The sequence below is a fragment of the Orcinus orca genome, chromosome 9 (assembly GCF_937001465.1).
Source record: "Orcinus orca chromosome 9, mOrcOrc1.1, whole genome shotgun sequence".
Classification (NCBI taxonomy): Eukaryota; Metazoa; Chordata; class Mammalia; order Artiodactyla; family Delphinidae; genus Orcinus; species Orcinus orca.
Window position 1 is genome coordinate 102716678 of NC_064567.1, and position 21060 is coordinate 102737737.

At 49.4% G+C, this 21060-nt stretch overlaps 1 protein-coding gene across 9 annotated transcripts in view; it reads left to right on the forward strand.

Annotated features, from left to right (window-relative positions):
- COBL (cordon-bleu WH2 repeat protein) overlaps positions 1-21060 on the forward strand; it is a 258983-nt gene that overhangs the window by 141337 nt on the left and 96586 nt on the right. For all 9 annotated transcript variants that reach the window (XM_049714449.1, XM_049714446.1, XM_049714450.1 and 6 more), the window contains one exon: positions 8409-8591. In XM_049714449.1, coding sequence (XP_049570406.1) covers positions 8409-8591 — 183 coding nt within the window. The remainder of the gene's footprint in view (positions 1-8408; positions 8592-21060) is intronic.

Sequence of the window (21060 nt, forward strand, 5' to 3'; positions counted from 1 at the left end):
AGGCGAAAACAACCCGCATGTCCGTCCCCAGATGAATGGGCGAACAGAATGTGGACTCTCCAGTGCGAGGAAGGGTTATTCAGCCATGAGGAGAAAGGATGCTCTGACACAGGCTGAGTACGGAGGAACCTTGAAATCTTCACGCTGACTGAAAGAAGCCAGGCCTGGAAACCATGTGTTGTTTGACTCCGTTCATGTGAAGGAACCAGGACAGTCCATCCAGAGTCAGAAAGCAGATGGGTGGTTGCCACGGGAGATGGGATGAGCAGTGGCTACTGAATGGACCGAGGGTTTCCTTTTAGGGGGATGAGAAGTTCCAGAACTAGATGGTGGTGGCTGGACAACACGGGGAAGGTACTTCATGCCTCTGAATTGTACACTTTAAAATGGTTAAAATGGTAAATCATATGTTACACGTATTTTGACACAATAATTTTTCTTTTAAAAGCAAAACAGCAGATGCCTGGTCCCATCTCAGAGTTTCTGCTGAAGTTGGTCTGGGGTGTGGCTGGCCTTTCCCATCTTTAAAAGCTCCGGGGTGAGGGGGAGTCCTGATGTGTGACTAAGTTCTAGAACCTCTGATCCAGTGCCGGCCTGCCTGGCTCTTCCACTGTCTGGATGTGGCCCCAGGCACCCGCTCTCTCTGCCTCAGTTTCCTTCCCTGTGAAAGGGGGTCCTGCGATTACCTACCTCAGAGAGCTGTCACATGATCAGATGGGTTGACGTGTGGAGGCTCAAGACCCCCTCACGTATCTGTCGTTCTGCCTGAGTCTGGGGATGAGACCCCCTTCTTCACCGGCAGCGCTGGTTCTCTGCTCTCAGCCAGTGTCCACTCAGACTCCCTTCTGGAAGGGGGGACCACCCTTCTCTGTTTGTCCAGGACAATCTTCAAAATGCTTTTGCCCTGGGCTTCCCTGGTTGTCCAGTGGTTAAAACTTCACCTTCCAATGCACGGGGTGCGGGTTCAATCCCTGGTCAGGGAGCTAATATCCCACATGCCTCGTGGTCAAAAAACCAAAACTTACAAAACAGAAGCAATATTGTAACAAATTCAATAAAGACTTTAAAACTGGTCCACATCAAAACCCACACGTGTGTGGAGCCCTGACCCCCCTCATTCTTCTGCTCCCCACGCATCATGCTCACCACCCCTGATTCACCATCCCCCCACCTCCCTCAGAGTTCTTCCTCTCCTCTCCCCCTCCACAGCCCCCGTGGAGCCTGCACACTGACCCCTGGGGCCCCTGCGCCCTCCCCGGCAGGATCATGGCCTTCCTGGGGCTGGGCATCATGTGTTCTCCATCTCTGAATCACACCAAGACTTGTCTCCTTTTCATTCACAAGCTTTTCAGAAATGTCTGGCTTTCTAAAATGGTCCTGGTGAAAGTGGCCAATTATGAATAATCCGCATATCCCAAGCAGTCCCATCTTCGCTAACAGGTTTTGCTTTTCAGGAGGTCCTACAGCAGAAGGTTCGGACTAATCCAGCTCATCTTCAGTTTCTCCCCTGAGTTTTGTTACAAGAAAGATACTACCAGTTGGATGCCCTGGCACGCTTACCTTTTCCTGTAAGTTCAGGAAAAATCCTGCCAGTGGAGAAACGATCTGAAATTGTTCTGATGCTCGTAACCGTCAGAGAGCTTCTACGACACAGTATTTTGTTGGCCAGATAGCTTCTGCAACTTATCTTCTGTAGAAATGCGTTTCCTCAGGCATCCTCTCGAGGCACTTGGCACAGAGAATGGCCTTTTCCCACTCACGTCGCAGAGCAGAAACTATATTCATAAGTTCCGTTTCTCTGCCCATCATGGGGATTCGTTCTCACGAAGCTGGTGGGCTTCAGCCTCTTGGTTTGCCCTTACCTCTGAATTGATGCCAGATTTCCAGGGCGTGGGAAGACTTGGTGTCCTCTGGCCGAGGGATGCAGCCATGGGTGTGTCCATCAGGAAGGCTGTTCTCCTAGGATAAGAAAAAGCAGGCAGAGCACACCCTTGAGGAAGGGAACTTTGCCTGGCCCAGTGTCCAGGATGGTGCCAGCAGCTGCGGGATGGGAGCGACGTTCTCTGGGCTGCTCTGCCCCGCGGATCCCTGTGAGTGAGGGCGGTCCATCCATGCCATCTGGTTTCTGTCGTGTGGTCCTGCCTTAGATCCCTGTCAAAACCTGGGTCCGAAGAAAAGGCGACGTGGGTAACAGGTCTGACTGCAACTTCTCTCCCACTTGATTCTTTGACCAAGAAGAAAGAAAGGAAGGAAGGAAGAAAGGGAAGGAAGGAAGGCAGGAAGGAAGGAAGGAAAGAGAGAGGGAGGGAGGAAGGAAGGGAGAAAAGGAAGAAAGGGAGGGAGGAGGGAAGGGAGGGAGGGAGAGGGGGAAGAAGAAAGGAAGGAAGGAAAGAAAAAGAAATGAAAGAAAGAAAGGAAAAAGCAAAGCTGTATGAAATCCTTTGAGAGGGGGCCAGTGTGGTGGAAGGAGAGGGGGGATGCAGGTCAGCTTGGGAACTGACTAGTTGAATCCCATCCCCAGGGGCTCAGGCATCCTGAGGAGCTCAGTTCATTTCCTTGGGCCTCAGTTTTTCTCACTGTTAAAAGTCTAAAGCCATCCTGAAAGCATCTGGTCTAATTCAGAAGCATCTGATGCTGAAAGGATTGTTGATGGTTATTTTAGACTGTACTTACTGTAACCAAAATATTTCCCTCGATATTTAGACCAAAACCTCTACCTGAATTCCTCACCAACCACGTCAAAAGGTCCACTTGATCATGTGACTGGTTCTCACAAGATAGTCTTTTTTTTTGCCAGAATGAACAGTTTTGAGAAATGGGAACAAAATAACTCTTCGTCCTTACGTTTTTTTGGAATCAATGTAAACAGAAAGGTCTCAAGTACAGCGTTGACCCATTTGTCTCCGGAAGCATATTCTAGCCAGTGTTCACAGCTGCCTTACTGTCTATAGGGACAGATGACTCCCCTTCGGCTGTGACGTGGGTGCTGGTAGAGCCGCCTGGCGCAGACAACATCAGGACCTCCAGCAGAGGACACACACGGGGCAGCTGGGCTCCTGTGGAAAGAGTGACACCCACCTTGGGCACATTCGGTGTCCTGCCTGGTACTGATCTCTGATCGGCTACAAGCCAATGATAAAGGAGAGAAGCTGCTCTTTGCAGTGCCTGTGCACCCCAGAATCATTCTAGGGAGACCCAGGGCTCCCAGAGCTTTCCCTGGGGGTGTAAGGAGCTGTAACAGCTGTGCCCTCTGCCTGTAGTGCTGGCCCCGCAGAGACCACTGTGCCTGCAGTGACGCTCCCAATGGGTTAGGGTCAGAGCTAATTCCAAAGGCCAAGCCCACGGTCACCCACCCAGCCCACTTCCCAGCTCAGCTCCTTGGGAAGCCCCTCGGGTCTGTGCATCTCCCCACAGAGAAGCTCAGGTCGTTTGTGTCAATGAAAACATTCTTGCTGCCGTAACAATGGGTGTTGCAACCATCAAGCCATCACATTACAGCTGCCCTGACGGTGAGCCCTGAGGGAACTCAGGATAGAAACAGGATGCCTGCCATCACGCCATCAGCCACTGCAGCCACCAACCCCCCGCCCCCTGCACTGAAGGTGCACCCTGAGGGGATTCAGGATGAGAAAGCATAGGATGCTGGCCCCAGATAGGTGAGGTGCACATCAAAGGGGTGGTTTCAGTGAGCCCAGACTCTTGCATCTTCCCATACATTGATAAGAGCTAAATTCCTTAACTTGAGATGTCTGGTTTTCTTTCATTAACAGTAATCTTTTGATGTTCTGACTACCTGGTCTTTTTTGCAAAAACTCCTATACATCCTGGTTCCCCCCTTGCCTCTTCGGAGCAGTCCCTCAGAGCAATCCGAGAGGCTGCGTCCCGGGTTTAAGTCCTCAGTTTTGTCCACTGAATATAACATAATTCTCAACTTTTAGGTTGTGCATTTTTTTTCAGTCGACATTTGCAAAGTGGCTGCGGTGACAACCAGATAGAAGGAGATCGGGACTTGCTGAGAGAATGGGTGCATCTCAGATGGAAACAATCAATTATACATTTTTTCATTTAAAATTTGAGATCTCTGGCAAAATCAACCGTCGCAGGTGATGTTGGTCTCTTCTCAGGCTGACACCCAGATCCTGAAATTGCTTCCTAGCTCTCCACTCCCAGCTGTGTGTGTGAGATGGGATCAAGTTATCATTTTATACTGAATGTAATAAATTCCAGGGCTGTCAGCAGTGATACAGTTACACCGAGTTTAGTACTGTTTCCCATCCCGCTAGCCCTCCAGGGACAGCAGGGGAGGTGTACAGCCCGCAGTCTGAAGTCCCACGAGCTCTGGGTGAAAAAGGTTGGGTTTGCTTTTTCCCCTTTTCATTGTCCATTGCTTTTTCTTAATGATTTATTGGGCTTCACTCGCAGGAGAAAAACTCCTGAGAAAACCTGGTGTGACTGTGAGAGCCAGAATCTGTGGATTTTGTTGCCAACCTTTGTAGAAAGGCATGACTCACTTCCCTACCAGAAAAGGACTTGATATTAAAAAAATGTTATTGACCAGTTTGGACAGGAGCAGGAAGTGAGATCCCTCCCGCAGGTAAGCCGTGGTCTGTCCCCCATGGAACTTGGCCACTCTGTAGCAGGAGAGAACCCTGAAACTGGAATAGGAGATCATGGACTGGGCTGTCTGGACACCAGGCTACATGGACCACACTCTTGGTTTACCATTTTGTTTCATGTTGGTGTGAATGAGCATCTTAAAGGACATCCGATACTTAACAGTGTTTTCATCCAAATTATTCTGTGGGGTTTTTTCTACATTCTGTGTACAAATTCCAGGAGTGGGAAACGAAGGAAACAGGAGTCAAACCACAAATATTCTCTGGGCAGCCGAAATGTTTTGGCTTCCCGTGGGTTGAAGGTTGAGAAACACTCTTGTGTTTCAGCATTGAGAGGGGCTGGTGAACCAAGGTCCAGGGGACCCTGACATTGGAGGGGTAGGGGGCGGGGATAGGGGTGGGGAGAGATGTTTGTGTGTTCTCTAGAGCATATTTGGCTAAAAAACCTCTTGTGTCAAAATTCACTTCTGTTCCAGAGACACAGATAATGGATCGAGTGCAGCCCATCACCCGGGATAACAGGTGTCAGGACTTGCAGGGGGACCTGGATGGGTGGCTCTGGGGTCCAGTTTTCTGCTGCCCAAGGCCATCTCACTGTGGCCCTGATGAGGTCATTCTTACCAAAAATACTTATCAGAGGAGAAGGAAACCACATAGGTGGGACATCTCTAATGTGACAGAAACATGCTAGGTGCTGACCACAACTTTGAAATAAATGGAATGCCCCCAATTTTAAAGATGGAGACATTCCTGCCTGTGTACGCATGGTGGGTGCTGCGTCAGCCCCCACCTCAAGAAGGAGTTGACAGTCTCAGATGTCACGGTGCTCTAAGGGCTACAGGATGACAGAGGTAGAACCTGAAATAGATACAAAATGGATGCGCTGTGAAGTGCTTTTAAGGGAATGTCCTCACAGAGCTGGGAAAATGCTCAGGGCACTTAAAGGACTGAGGTGAGTTCAGAGTGGTGCAGAGGGGTCCACCAGGCTTGCATAATTGTGGTGAGGACTGAAGCAAGTGGGATTGGAAGTTCCCAGTCTAGACAGGGTTGAGGGAGGAAAATCAATTAGTATCAGAGGTGTAAAATGCATTGTCGCAAACAGCTTGTTTATGGGATGCCACATGGGCCCAGGCACACTCCAGAGATGCAGGCAGTGGGTGAAGTTCTCCGTCGTATTTCACAAGTTTTAACAAACCTCCATGGCATGAGTTTGTACCCCCTTGAATGTGGGGCGGCGTTTGAGCGATCCAGCCACCCAGTGCAACACTTCCCCAGCTCCAGACTTGGACCAGTCAAGCTCTTGCTCTGGTTTGCTTCATTTGCTTCATTTTATCATGTGGACCCTGCATCTCTGAGTGAATTTAAGTTCTTGTGTCTCCTTGCATGTTCATGGTTGCTATGGAGGTAGAAGTAAGGCAGAGAAAAGTATTTAAGAGTTCATTTTGCATTGGCTTATTTGCTTAGTAACGAGTCTAATGTCTGCAGAACTCAAGGATTGGGAGAAACATTGACATTTTTTCTTCACATTTTTTCTATGGGAGCCTCGGCAGGGGTTGATGGGTCTTCTGGGTGTTGGGCTATTTCCTGTGGATCCCTCCCCTATTCCTTATGGGGATTCTGCATTTGATGAGCAGGGCATTTGATGGTCAGTGTCTCACAAGGAAGCATGAATCGGCATAAAAAGCAACCTTCAGGGATTGGGTTTTCCTTTGATATTAATATTTAAGTACAAGAAAATCTGAGTCTCATGGATAAAGAAGAAGTGACACATATATACAATGGAATATTACTCAGCCATAAAAAGAAACGAAATTGAGTTATTTGTAGTGGGGTGGATAGACCTAGAGTCTGTCATACAGAGTGAAGTAAGTCAGAAAGAGAAAGACAAATACCATATGCTAACACATATATATGGAATCTAAAAAAAAAAAAAAAAGGTTCTGAAGAACCTAGGGGCAGGACAGGAATGAAGATGCAGACCTACTAGAGAATGGACTTGAGGACGCGGGGAGGGGGGACGGTAAGCTGGGACAAAGTGAGAGTGTGGCATGGACATATATACACTACCAAATGTAAAATCGATAGCTAGTGGGAAGCAGCCGCATAGCACAGGGAGATCAGCTCGGTGTTTTGTGACCACCTAGAGGGGTGGGATAGGGAGGGTGGGAGGGAGACACAAGAGGGAGGAGATATGGGAACATATGTATATGTATAGCTGATTTACTGTGTTATACAGCAGAAACTAACACACCATTGTAAAGCAATTATATTCCAATAATGATGTTAAAAAATAAATTAAAACCACCTAAAAAAAAAAAAAGAAGAAAATCTGAGTCTCAAAAATCTCAGGAAACTGAATGATAGTATAATTGGCAGAACAGAATAGAATTTGAGGCTGAGGGCAGGTAATGCGGGGCTGTTGCTGAATGCGATGAGTTTCCTGTCTGTGTTTGTTTCCAATGTGGTGAACCAATGGTTCAGATGAAAGCTCACCACAAGTTCATTGTGCGAAACGTGAGGGCAGGGTTGCCCACCCACTCATTTCTGCAAATGTGGACTCAAGGGCACTCCGGGTACCAGGAGATGCTAGGAGCCAGGGACACGGCCACGGGTGCAGACGGGGAATAATCGCTGTCTTCATGGGCTCACATTTACATGATAACTATAAAAGCACATGTCAGATGCTTCCTTTTTGCCTAGAACTCTCTAAGGCTCTTTCATCTGTCCTAACCCTTTCAGTTCTCACGATTTCTTTGTGATGGAGGTGCTGTTATTGACCTCAATTTTACAGGAGATAAACTGAGGCAGAGAGAAGTTAAGAAACCTGTCCAAGGTCACACAGCTTATCAGCGGCAAAGCCGGGAATTGAGTCCAGGCAGTGTGTCCCCCTCATCTGTGGGCTGACCACTACACTGCACTGGCATCGGTGTGGACTACACCGGGTTGGGCCTCCAGTGCTGGGGAGGGATGGGGCAGGGCAGAGGGCACAGCAGGGCAAGGCGTGGGCTCCGTTTCAGTTTTAATTTGGAATTAGACGGCTATTCTCTAAATGCCCTTCCTGCAACTAACACTCATGTGATTCTATTAAGCAGGACCTAGGAGGAAAAACTGGAAAAATATCTATGTGCCTTTAGTCTGCTCCCTGGATATAGACCTTGCTCCTTGGGAACAATTAATTAGTGTGTTAGGCTGAATTTATTTTCAGTTGATTAGGGATCAGTCATGAAGTACTGCATTCGGTGGTCACGTCAAGTCTTCACAGCAGGCTGTTTATACTACCCGGCCACTTGTTTGAAACTTCTCAAAGTTAGAAGAAACCTAAGCCCCTCCCTGGCAGCGGGTGAAATACTTCTCGAAATGGCAAAGACGGGCTTCTTCTCCAGCAGAAATATACTTCTTGATCAGTTCCTTCCTCTTTTCAGCATCTAAGTGCTCACTCTGATGACAGGTTAAAAATTTAAGGAGGTTAATTCACCACTGCAGGTGGGTTGAGAATCTTGCATGATTCTAGCTGGTAAGAATTCCTCTTAGAGGTTTAAAAAGTCTGCTGTTTCCTTCATGATTAGGAAAATAAACCTCACCCCAGGAGGTGTGTCCTGCCATGGGGTCTGTGATCATTTTCCCAGGAGAGTGAAAATAAGAGTTTTGCTCCAGCCATTCAAGCTGCCCGTGGAAATGATGATGGGAGAAGTTCAGGTGGGTGGTGGGCGCTGGGCTTTGGTGTCTGAGCGTTCGTGTGCCGAGAAGCATCTCAGAGTGATGAGGTTTTATGTTTGCCTCTTCCCCCGACAGGGCTGCTTGACGACCCCAAACTCCCCGTCTGTGAATCCCCGTTCCACTACACTGGGTCCATCGCTCTCCCTTGGCAGCATCTCAGGGGTGTCGGTCAAGTCAGACCTGAAGAAGCGCCGAGCGCCTCCCCCTCCGTCCCTGCCCCGCGCGGAACCACCCGTGCAAGACAAGACGTCGGAAAAGGTAGGGAGAGGGCGCCGCTCGGGACCAGGGCCCCTGCTAAACGAACCCATGAATTCTCTGGAAGGTGTCTGTGCGCCCTGTCATCCTTCAAGCTTGTGGCTTTAGCAACGAGATGGTTCAGGGTGAAAAGTTAAGCTTTATTCAGAAGTGAAGGTGAGATGCCGCATCGCTTCATTTAGGGAAGATCGGAAACTATTTTTGTGCCTTCAGCCCTTAAAGGCTTAGGCTTGTTGATTAACGTTTATTTTATCTTTAGCTTTGAAATGTGGGGCACCGTTGCTTAATGAGAAAATTGCAGGCACTGTAAGAAGTCTGGAGTGTGCATAAGATGGGGATGACACGTAATACAATATAAGTGCCCCAATAAACCGCGTTCACAGGACAGCTGAGAAGGTGTTTGCACGTGAAGTTGGTTTCTATGTGATATAACATCTATTTAGGGAGGCCTCGTATCTGGGGAGCCTTCAGAGCAGAGGAATGGCTTTGCACGTGACTGTCCCATGGTGACCAGGCAGAGCCAGCGTCCCTAGCGGCTGGCCCCTTACTCTGGGCTTCTTCCTTCATCTGCCTGATGATTGGCCTTGAAACACTATTTGACATACCAGGCCCTCATTTTCCAGAGGCCAGGACACTCTTTGACAGTTTTTCTGGCTTAAAATGTGACACTGAAAAAAATTATTTGGGTGGGATGTGACAGGGATGACACCCAAGGGTGGCCAGGACGGACGATGTGCTCTGGGTGCTTTTAGAAGCCAGGCTGTCCTGAGCAGCAACAGGAGTGCTCCGCAGAGACCCTGAGATGCGGGTCAGCCTGCAGTGTAAGGAGAAGGACCCACTGTTCCTCACTGAGCTGAGATGGTTCCCGGCGACTTGCCTGGTAGCCTCCTGGGCAGATACCACCCCACAACTAGGAACATCTATGTGGAGCCCCGTTAAGCCCAGCTCTCCTCCGGGAGGAGCTGACTCTCCTGACACTTTTCTCCTGCTGTGGTGTTGCTTGGCTGGCCCGTGTCTGCTTCATGGGGCCCATAGCATCACACCCTGCTGGGCTTGAGGCCCGGCCCTTTTGTGCTTATTCATAAACTGACTTTCCTTAAGATAACTTAGAAACCACGTCTGTACCTTTCAGACGGGAGGCTTGGCCCCTGTATCGTGGTTAGCAGTCACGTTAGTGGCTCCGTGGCAGTGTCATGACACCTCACTTCCTTTCCTTTCCAGCCTGGTCATCTGTCTGGCCGTGTATCTGTCTGGCCATGTATCTGTCTGTTCATCGGTCACCTTTCTCAGTCCCTCCAGGGCTGTTCTTTATCCCTGGTCTAGAGACACCCCGGTTCCCATCTAACAGTCTTTCCATACACAGTCCTCGCAGTCTGTCTGAAAAGCCTGTAATGCAACGCATTTTACAAGAAAAGTTTTGATTTTTATGTTTCTTAAACAGTTTCTAATAGTACTAATTTATTTTGAGTTTTCCATCATATTTTCACTGTCTTTTGATAAAAGAAATGTAGGCACAAACCAAACTGGCATTGTTTTGCTGTACACATGCCCAACTACACAGTGCAGACTCATGAACACAGAGCTGCTTCCCGTGGGGGTCTGCAGTGCGTTTCACCCCTTACTTTGTGGGGAGTTAGATTTTGAACTTTCTCATGACACAGAGCATTCTTACAGCATTTAGCAGTTTTCAACCACCTACCTCTGGGGGTGTCTTGTTGCTTTTGATGGGGAGGGGTATTTCTTTAGTGGTGAAAAGTGTGAGTTCCAGTATCAGTATAATTTAAGCTTTATTTCAAAAGAATTGCATTTGCCTAATGTTATAGAATGTAGATGCTACACTGCATCGGTATTTTTAAAAATTGTATTGAAGTATAGTTGATTTACAATGTGGTGTTTAATTTCTGCTGTATAGCAATGACTCAGTTTTATATATATATATATTCTTTTTCATATTCATTTCCATTATGGTTTATCACAGGATATTGACTATAGTTCTCTGTGCTCTACAGTAGGCCCTTGTCGTATATCCATTCTATGTATAATAGTTTGCGTCGGCTCATCCCAAACTCCCCATCCATCCCTTCCTGACCCCCCACCCCCTTGGCAACCACAAGTCTGTTCTCTATGTCTGTGAATCTGGTTTTATTTTGTAGATAAGTTCATTTGTGTCCTATTTTAGATTCCACATGTAAGTGATATCATATGGTATTTGTCTTTCTCTTTCTGACTTACTTTGCTTAGTATGACCATCTCTAGGTCCATCCATGTTGCTGCAAATGGCATTATTTCATTCTTTTTTATAGCTGAGTAGTATTCCATTGTATATATATATACCACATCCTTATGTGTTCCTCTGTCGATGGACATTTAGGTTGCTTCCATGTCTCGGCTATTCTAAACAGTGCTGCAGTGAACGTTGGGGTGCATGTATCCTTTCGAAGCTTGTTTTTCTCCGGACATATGTCCCAAAGTGGGATTGCTGGATCATATGGTAGCTGCACCAATTTACACTCCCACCAACAGTGCAGGAGAGTTCCCCCCTTTTCTCTACACCTTCTCCAGCATTTATTGTTTGTAGACTTTTTAATGATGGCCATTCTGACCAGTGTGAGGTGATAGCTCATTGTAGTTTTGATTTGCATTTCTCTGATAATTAGAGATATTGAGCATCTTTTCATGTGCCTATTGGCCATCTGTATGTCTTCTTTGGAGAAATGTCTATTTAGGTCTTCTGCCCATTTTTCGATTGGGTTGTTTGTTTTTTGGTATTGAATTGTAGGAGCTGTTCGTATATTTTAGAAATTAAGCCCTTGTCAGTCGCACCATTTGCAAATATTTTCTCCCAGTTCATAGATTGTCTTCTCGTTTTGTTTATGGTGTCCTTTGCTGTGCTGCATCAGCACTTTAAAAATTCCTTCTATCCAGAGAAGTTACGTTTTTCAGATTTTTATGTGCTTTTCCAGAGTGGATAAAGTCGGCTTGAGTGGGAAAATGTATATTAAGTAGAGAATTGGGAATTCTGAATGAAAAATAAATAGTACCGTATACACTGCAGAATGAATAGAGCCCCCTCTGAGGCAATAAAAGCTTCTTTACTGAAATCCGTTTTATTTGGCACAGAATGAGTGGAGAAATTGACTCACAGCAACCATCTCCTTTCTTAAGAACATGAATGGCATATGGATTCGATTTAAGCATTTGCTATGACCGTGCTTTTTTTTTTTTCCTTTCTAAATGAAAGGTATTTTGTTATTTACTAATTTCTGGGAAAGGAGCCCAAAAATGTATTGTCGTCGTTGGGGAAGAACGTCAATTCCTTCTTCCTGAACTTCCTCCCATATAAAGATAAGATGTTTGTTTGGAAAGCCTTATTTATAGGCAACTGTTACTAACACGAATATCCTGAATCAGGAGGAAAGGATTATTTTCAAGGCCGTGACTAGTTTATAGGAAAATGGGAATGCTTAGATTTTCTTCTTTTAAAAGACTTTTTTCTTATCAACTGATATTAAAAATTCAGTACAGTAGCCCCTTCCTATCTGTGGGTTTCCCCATCCTTGGATTCAACCAATCATGGATCAAAGAGTCAGAAAAAAATAATTCCAGAAAATTTCAGAAAGCGAAACTTGAATTTGCTGTTTGCTGGCAACTATCTACATAGCATTTACATTGTATTAAGTATTATAAGTCACCTAGAGATGATTTAAAGTACACAGGAGAACACGGGTAGATTATGTGCATGTACTGCCCCATTTTACAGATGGGCCTCAGCGTCTGAGGATTTTGGTGTCTGAGGGGGTCCTGGAAACATCTCCCACTGAGACTGAGGGGCGACTCTATTTACTTTTTCAGGTCTTAAAGGCAAAATAATTTCAGCCATCTTCCAGGTCATCTGAAACTTTTAAAAACTGTAACCTTTGTCTCAGAATTTGCAACCTGCTTCTATACTCATGATTTGAGTATTTGTTATTTCTAAAAGTGCTTTTCAAGAAGATTTTTCCAGAGGCGTTTGAGCCAGTGAGAGAAACGGGTGGCATCCTTGTACCAGCCCTTCGACAGAGGGGTCAGTGAGACAAGGGAAGCCACGTGCCATTTTCAGAAAAAGGTGGAACTGCTCTCTGCCTCAGACCTTCACCTCTCGTCCCAGTGCCTTGAATGAAGTTTTAATTACGTGGAACATTCAGACAGGAATGATCTATACATTAGGGCACCATGTGCTAAGTCAGTATTTTTCAAGCTTGAGTGAGCGTCAGAATCCCCCCAAAGGGCTTGTGAAAACACACTCACCTTGGTTCCACACTGAGGTTTCTGATTCCGTAGGTCTGGGGCCAGGCCTGAGAACTCGGGGTTCGGCAAGTTCCCAGACAAACCCCACTTTGAGAACCACCACCCCACAGACCTCTACCTGCCCCATCTGCACGCCCAGAATTTGGACTAATCAGATGTGAGAGCAGCAGGTCTACCTCGTATAAATATTTTTAACAGATCTGGAGAGATTCTTTGGCAGAAACGTTACCACCATCATGCACCGTTAGCTGAGGACTAAAGCTATCTATTAAGATAAATGAGTAGGTCCCACTTCTTCTCACCGGGACCTGGGAAAAAGGACAGAGGAATTGCCTGTTGCAGACGGGATCTTTCTCCCTCTTTCATCTTGGAGGGGCCACACTGTCCTCTCCCCACCTTGCTCCATGCTGAGATGACCCCTTGCCTTGCCCTTAGCCCTGCACAAGGGCTTGCCGCATCTGTGTTTGTGTCAGAGCCCCCTTTATACAACAGGTCTTAGCCACGGACCCCAAGGAGACTCGCCTTCCTGTCATGTGCACACACCTCTCCCCCTGGGGCTGCTCTTGGGTCAGCATTCAGATCATGAATAGGGGCAGAGGACACAGGTGCCCGGGTGGACAGCCCTCCACTCGCTTGCTGGTCCTCAGTTTCCTCCTCTACAAAATTGGAACGATCAAAGCAGCCTCCCCAGGTCCACAGGGTAGAGGTCAGAGCAAGGCCCCTGGAGCCGCTTCCTGGATTCAGATGCCAGCAGCTCTGTCATTCCTGGGAGCACGATCTTGGCAAGTTGCTCCACTTCTGAGACTTGTTTTCTTAGGTGTGCAGACTGTACTGTGGAGTGGAGGTGAGAGCTGGCCCCAGGGCCCTTGGGGAGTGGAGGGGCCAGGGTGCAGGGGGTCCGGCCAGGGTCCTGCATTAACCAAGTGGAAGATTGTATTTAAAGATCAACTCTTTATTGCTAGAAACACCAAATGTATAACGAGAAGTTGCCCAGCCCCTGGAGCAGGCTTATTCTGTTCAAGGATGCCTGCTTATCTCGGTGGCATTTTCCCCTCTGGGCACAAAGCTCAAAGAGCCTACTCACTAGTCCACACCTTTGGAGGAGTGTGGAGGAGAAAGCAGTGGGTCATCCCTTTGGAGCCCCTGTTTGAGACCAAGAGACTAGAATACCGTCAAGTCATCCTTCCTCAGGGGACTCAATTCACCCATTAAAGACGGACAATCCCGTGAACCGCATCGGCCAACATCGCATTTGTACGACCCCTGTCAGGTTAACGAGCAGCGTACTTCACTCTTCATCTCTGTCCATTGATTAAAAGTAACTTGTGGAAGTCTGCTAGACAATGCTGTGTCTAATTTTAGCTGTCATCATCCACAGATATGGAATAAACAGCTAGCCGTTCATCTATTCAGTCCATATCCAGTTGTTATACACCTGCTTTAGTGGCAGTTACAGCTGTGCATCGTTTTTTTATTGTAAGTAGAAGTAATTCAAAAAATATACTAGTTATTGAGGCGTTCTTTTGTCCTATTTTATTTGAATTTTTGTGTTCGTTACGTTCAGCTCCAGATAATTCCAACATGACAGTGCATTTGTACATTATCTCCAGTTTATTGCATTGAGACGAAAATAGCTCATGATGTCGGCTATTATAATGAGAGATGACGGAGGCGTGTTATGATCAGTTATTAGTATAAGCCAAAATGGAACTTTCTATGAAATATATGCTTGTGTAGTCAACAGATAGTTTTGAAGAGCTGCTATATGCAAGGCCCTGCACTTGAAAACACCAATTGATATTCATTACTGTAATATCTCAGTACAATGTACACTTAAGAACACAGTATCTCCTTTTGTGTAAATAAGCAGGATAATTGGGGAATGTTGGGAATTTAGCGGAAAGCACTACTACTTGCAAGTTCCATTTTCTGGATCATCACGAGAGTTAGGTAATTAGAATATTACAGGAAATCATAAAACTCTGCTGTCCGGACTCCCAAAGACACGTTTCATCAAGAACGGGGGTGTGCACGTGGCCCTGGTCAGGGTGGACTTCTGTGGCCGTGTTTCTGGGCCTGCTGGCCTGTTCCTGATGCGCTCTGCTTCCCGGGCCAGAGCAGAAGGAAGCCCTGGTGGCCCCGGTTCCAGGGAATCTGCAGGGAGCAGGACCGTGGACCGGGGGCGATCAGGCCACGTGGCCAGCGGGACCAGATCCTGTCTCCTCTCCCGTTAGGACTGACATTTTTTGCTTATTGGAACGAACGTCCAGAAGATGCTGGGGTCGAAGTGATTCTGACTTTGTAGTCATTGCTTGTCACCCCTGGGCCTCCTGGGGTGAGGTCCACTCCATTTCCTATCACACACCTCTTGGTTGTTCTTTTGTTTCTGGAAAGGTGGTTGATGCTTGGAGACGTTTTAGAATTTATTTTTCATAATAATGAAAGACTTTTGGCTACGGCTGGCATGTCGGCTTCCTGCAGTGCCGGGCTGAGCAGGGGGGAGCTGGGCTGGACGGGGCTCGGCAGACAGGAGTGGTCCTGCAATTCGCCTTGTGCATCAGACGAGACCCCCCCGGACCCCGCCCCATGTGAGGGATGAAGGGGACACGGTCTCGGGTGCACAGGGCGCTCGCTCTCTCTCACGTTACATCCCACCTGTCAGGGAATCTCGATCCGAATCCAGGTCCTCCCACTGTGCCCTACCGCCCCCCACCCCAGGGCCCTGGTGCAGTCCCAGGACATAACTCCTCACTGGTCCCTGCATCTGCTCCTGTCCCTCCCCCTCGGCCTCCTCTTTATTCCATACTCGACACAACAGAAGGAGGATCCTGTCTTTTCTTGAAGCCTCGGGGGCTTCACCTCCCCCTGGGCCCCCGCGCTCTGGGCCAGCCGCTGCCTGTGCTCTCAGCCCTCTCCACAGGCCCTCCCGTGCTCCCTGCCCCGACCCTGCTCCGTGTCCCTTCCGAGACCCTCTGCCCTCTGTCAGTCTCTGCGTCCTTCCCCTGTTCCGTTTTTCTTGTAGCTGCTAACCCGTCCGCCCGGGGAAGGAGGTTTCGCTTCTTTATTCACTAACCTCTCCCCAGTGTCTCCCACCGAGCCGTTCCGTCAGTAAACGTTTATATTAAATTCGTTCATATGTGCATCATTCCTGTATCAAGCACCTATTGATGGCTCCTGTCGAAGTGAAAGCACCGGTTTCAGAATTTATGTGGAAATAGCTAAAGAATTGCTTTGCTCCAGAGCCAATGTAGAGAGGGCAGCTCCTCTGGACCATGCCTGCAGGATTCGCTCATCCCTGAGGGACAGGAGCTAAGAGTAGTTGCAGAGCTGGAAATGACCTCGTGCTGTGGGCGGAAGCAGGTGCAGGGACCGTGGGGGCGGGCGGCAGGTGGGCGGTGTGAGACCAGAGCAGCTGCTGCGAGGGGTCCTTGAGGAATGGGCGGCCCTCTGAGATGAGAAGGGTCCGTCGCTGCTTCCGTGTCCATTGGAGGAAGAGCAGAACGCGGCACATGGCAGGGACATCACTGCCCAAAGGAGCCTCGAGAGCAGCGGGCTGACGGGGAGGGGCGGGGCGGGGCCAGAAGGGGTGTGGCCGACGCTGGGCCCGCCCCCCGGTGCACCGCCTGCTCATCTGTTCTGTGGGTGCAGAGACACACCGAGAGGGTGCGGATGGATCGCTGGCACAGCAAAGCTCTCGGTTTCTTCTCTCCCTTCCCCCCACCCTCCATCTCTTCCCCCTTCTCTCTCCTCTTCTTGTTCAGTCTTTTCCTGCAACCCAGGTTTTTCTCCCTTTTGATCCGTATATCCTGTGAAATTCCCTTCAGTCCGTTTGGTCTTCCAGAGCCTCTCAACCATGTTTCTTCAGAATGATAACGTATACGTGTGTGTGCCACTGTTTTCAATATTTGGAAAGTACAGTTCCCCATAAATGGTCGGATTTCACCCTCACAGCGGTCCTGGCAGGTTTGCTGACTCTGAAGGCCCTTCTTCAGGTGAATGGAGGAAACTTGGCAGCCACGCAGCCCAGAATGGTGGAGCTGTCTCAGCCCCGCTCCGCCTCCTGTGGCACCACTGGGCGTCCCCCCTGCAGTTGCCCCCATAAGCAGAGGAGGACCAGGCCCTCCTTCACCTGCAGATGCTTTCCCTCTGCCGCTGAGTTTGTAACAGATGAACCAGAGCTGGGAGAGGAAGAGGGTGTCCGCGTTAAGGAGGGGTCCTCTGTCTCCAGGGTCTGGTCCTGGAACTGGAATAGACCCCCCAACGCACACCGGGGCCAGCGGTGGGGACTTCCTCTGAGATGTGGCAGAAGTCCCCCCATCCCCCAGCGAACTTGACCGCACCCTTAAGCGGCCGTCCGCAGATCCCCGGGAGGGCTGTTTCCTTTCCGTTTTGCAGTGCCCATCCCTCTGGTGAAGGTCAAGGGCAGGGCAGGTAGTACGTTTTGTCTCCAGCTGGAGGTCAGCACCTAACAACACGGCTTCCGCAGAGGAGCTGAGCTGACCCGGGTCCCTCCCCTGGCCCCCCAGGGCCCAGCCCGTAAGTCCCCTCCCTCCGCGTGCTCCAGCCCCCGCCCACCCTTGCTCCCTGCGTGGATGGGCAGGAAGGGAGGCCTCCATCGCAGCATCTCACGCCGGCAGACCTTTTGGCTTTTTCTGTGTGTTGTCTCTGGGCCTTTGGGGAACGTTTCTTGCTTTTGAAGAGCCTTACCCCAGCCAAGATGTGCCTGGCACTCTCTTCCCACCGCAGGGCCTCGCTCTGGATTTTTGGTCCCAGGCAGGATGCAACAAGTGACTTCCCGCCAGAAGTAATCGCGCTTTTCCCCACTGCATCCACCCCATTAGCAGAGTGCAAAATCTCCCTGATTTGTTGGGTGCGGTGCATTGCGCTCTGTGTGGCTCTGTCCCTGTCCGTTGGAGGAGGAGCTGGTCCAAGACATTGTGACACGGAATGCGTTTTGCAGCGTGCGTGATTTTCTGGTTCAGTGTCCTTGTAGGACAACCCTTGCTCTCAGCTCTTCTCCGAGAAATCCTCAGCAGAGGTCAGTTATGTGCCACTAGGTAGAGGGAGCACTGGTGACAGAGTCCAGACAGGCCCATAGCACCGTCTCAGTGCCACAGTCTCAGCATACAGCTTGGAATTGCTGTGCACTGGACCGCTCCCCGGCCTGGGACAGTGCCATGTTCCTCGTTAGGCCCCAGGCTCCACGCACAGTACCTGGCAGGCAGCAGACGCCCTGCGAGCACTATCAGGAGACTCGGGTGAGACTACATAACCTTGTCTCCCATCGGGGTGGATGAGTCATCTGTCTGGGCGGAGCTCTCGGGCCACAAGTCCAGGGAGGGTGGGCCTTGTTTTAATCATTGACTCAAATGAGTGATTCGGCTGGAGGTTCAGGTAGATGAAAGCAGGTGGACAGGAGGGTCTGTCAGGGCCCCGAGTGACCAGTAGGCTGAGCAGGTCTTCAGTGGGGGGGCATTCGGGCTGAGTTGGGGCTCTAGTGGCCCCAAGATGAGTCACTCCTGTGATCCCTGTGCTGTCGGTCCTGGACAAGAGGGTCCCCAGGTCCCATTCTGCCCCTCCTTTTTCTGCAATCCAAGGCTGACCCGGGGCCCCTAGGTTTCCAGGGCCAGAACGCCCGAGGGAAGGGTGCTGGTGTTTGGGTGGCATGGGCACCCAGGTGAGGCTGTGCAGAGTTTCCAGCACCCTGAGCTCCACCAGCCCCAGTGTGATAGAGGGAGGGGCTGCTGCCAATTAGGCCTGCGCCTGGGTGGCCGTGTGTCCAGGCCACATCGTAAGAGACGAAAACTAAAGGTGCCCAGAGGAGAACATTATGGGAGTTGATGAGTCTGGAAATTGCCACCCCTTATTTTTAAAATAGCAGAAGTTAGAATATTTTAAAATATTAGAATATTGAGAGAAGGAAAGGACATGACAGCCCCATTCAGATATTTGAGTCCCTATCCTGAGGCCCCAGAGGACAGGATGGGAAGCAGCACGTGGACACTCTAGAAATGTTTCGTTTAGTGGAACAGAGGAAAGAATTTTTCTGTGGGGCAGAGTCTGGGGAGGGAGCAGTGAGTATGTGGGCAAAACACCTCGTGGCAGTTAGATTTCGTGTTTGCTGACGTTATCTTGTAACACGATGCTGCTGCATGGTCTTCCATTGTCTCACCCGCTCTTCTGGGGACAGGGTCTCCTCTTACGGCTCCCGGGGCCCACGAAGCGTAAGTGACTTGCTCAAGGTCACGGCAGTGAGAACAGTTAAAGAGGAAAGGCTGAAGCGCTGTCTGAGCACAGCCTCGTGGCCTCCAAAGTCTGAATTTTTACCGCGAATAGTGCCTGCCGACCAGCTAAGTTAAAAGGCAACCAGTCTGCTCAGGCTGCCCTGACAAAACGCCACCATGGGGCTTAAACACAGACATCGGTTTCTCACAGTCCCAGAGACTCAGGTCTGAGATCAAGGTGTCTGCAGGGTCGGTTCTCCTGAGGCCTCTCTCGTGGCCTGTAGATGGCCATCTTCCTGCTGTGTCCTCACGCGGCCTTCCCTCCGTGTGTGTGTGTGTGTGTGTGTGTGTGTGTGTGTGTGTGTTCTCACTGTCTCTCCCTCTTCTATAAGGACACCAGTCATATAGTGGGTTAGGGGCCACCCCAATGGCCTCATTTTAACTTGATCTCCTCTTTAAAGGCTCCGTCTCCAAATACAGTCACATTCCGAGGCCCTAAGGGTTAGGACTTCAACATACGGATTTTGTGGAGACGGAATTCAGTCCATAACAAAGGGATACTGAGTTTCTGTTTCTGTGCAAAGCAGTTTTCTTGGCCATAAGGAGTTCAAGGACAAATAACACACAGTCTTTTCAAAGCTCTTAATATTTAATTGGTGCAGACATTCTGTGCCTCCGAAATACCAGAGAATGGCCCTTGTCTGCGGAGATTGTGGCATGGGGTCCAATACAGCGACAGCAGCCGACCCCACGGGAAGCTCCCACGTGCACCATTGCTTTTCACGATTCCACCTGATCCCCTTCCCCAGAAAATGATCAGCATTGATCCGATCGGGGGCCAGCGGCTAGACTGGGTGAAGGCGTCACTTCTGACTTCCTTCCTGGTGCGTGGTACGTTGGATCACGGGTCAAGTCCTAGTGGAGAAACATTGTCCAGCCCGGCTAGGAGCGTTGAATGTTAAACCAACCGAGGGCGAAAGGCCGTGGCGTCATACCGACCACAGGCAGCAGTCCGCTCACCAGCACAAAGCCTTTCTGTGGCTCCTGGGCAGAGGTCCCGTCCCCAGCCAGCTGGTCCCAAGGCCACGTGAAACAATTATAAAGACCAAAACAGGTTCAGTGCTTGCTGTGTTTCAGCTGCAATGCTCACACCTTACGTAATCATCTCATTTAACTTCATCTTTACAACGTCTCATGAAGTCGGCACTGTTCTTATCTTCGTTGGACAAGTGAGGACACCAAGGTTCACCAAGGGGAAGTGGGGTCAGAGTGTATCCCAGGGCCGTCGGGCATCTCTCCTGCAGGGAGCTCTCCCGCATGGGCGCCGAGTGGGGTCAGAGGGAACCGTGCAGCCGTCAGGGGGCACTGTGCTGGAGTGGAATGTGCAGACTGGAATCCCACTCTGCAGACTCTGCAGTACGGAGTAGCGGGGCCGGGGGGGGACAGCAGGTGCTGAGGTATCTTCCTCCTGTGCTACGTGGTCACCTCTGATGCAGGGATTCTCAAATGGATGGAGCATTTGAAACGCAAGAGCTCACTTATTTACTCATCATTGGCAGGGAAGTCACGTGTTTGCTGTTGGAGAACCAAACCTCAACGATGAAAACCATTCTAAAGATCTTCTTGAAGGGAGCACGTATCATGCTCCATTGCGTACTGCACTTTCCTAGTGCTCGGAGCTCCCGGGACCCTTTCTCAGCCGCCCTCTCTGCTTGTCATGGAAGTGATGCTACAGTTGAAATATCTGGCGGAATCAGGATAGAATCAGTTCACCTCCATACGTGCCCTTTGGCAAGAAAATTAAGCCAAACTGGCAAGTGACTGATGGGAAAGGCTGGGCTCCTGTCCTTGTGTAATCCTGTTCTCTGGGTAGAAACTGCTGGATAAACGGGGTTAATTTCACCTGACCCACCAGGGCCAGAAGTATATAAACCTGACCCATATATAAGTCTGAAACCCAT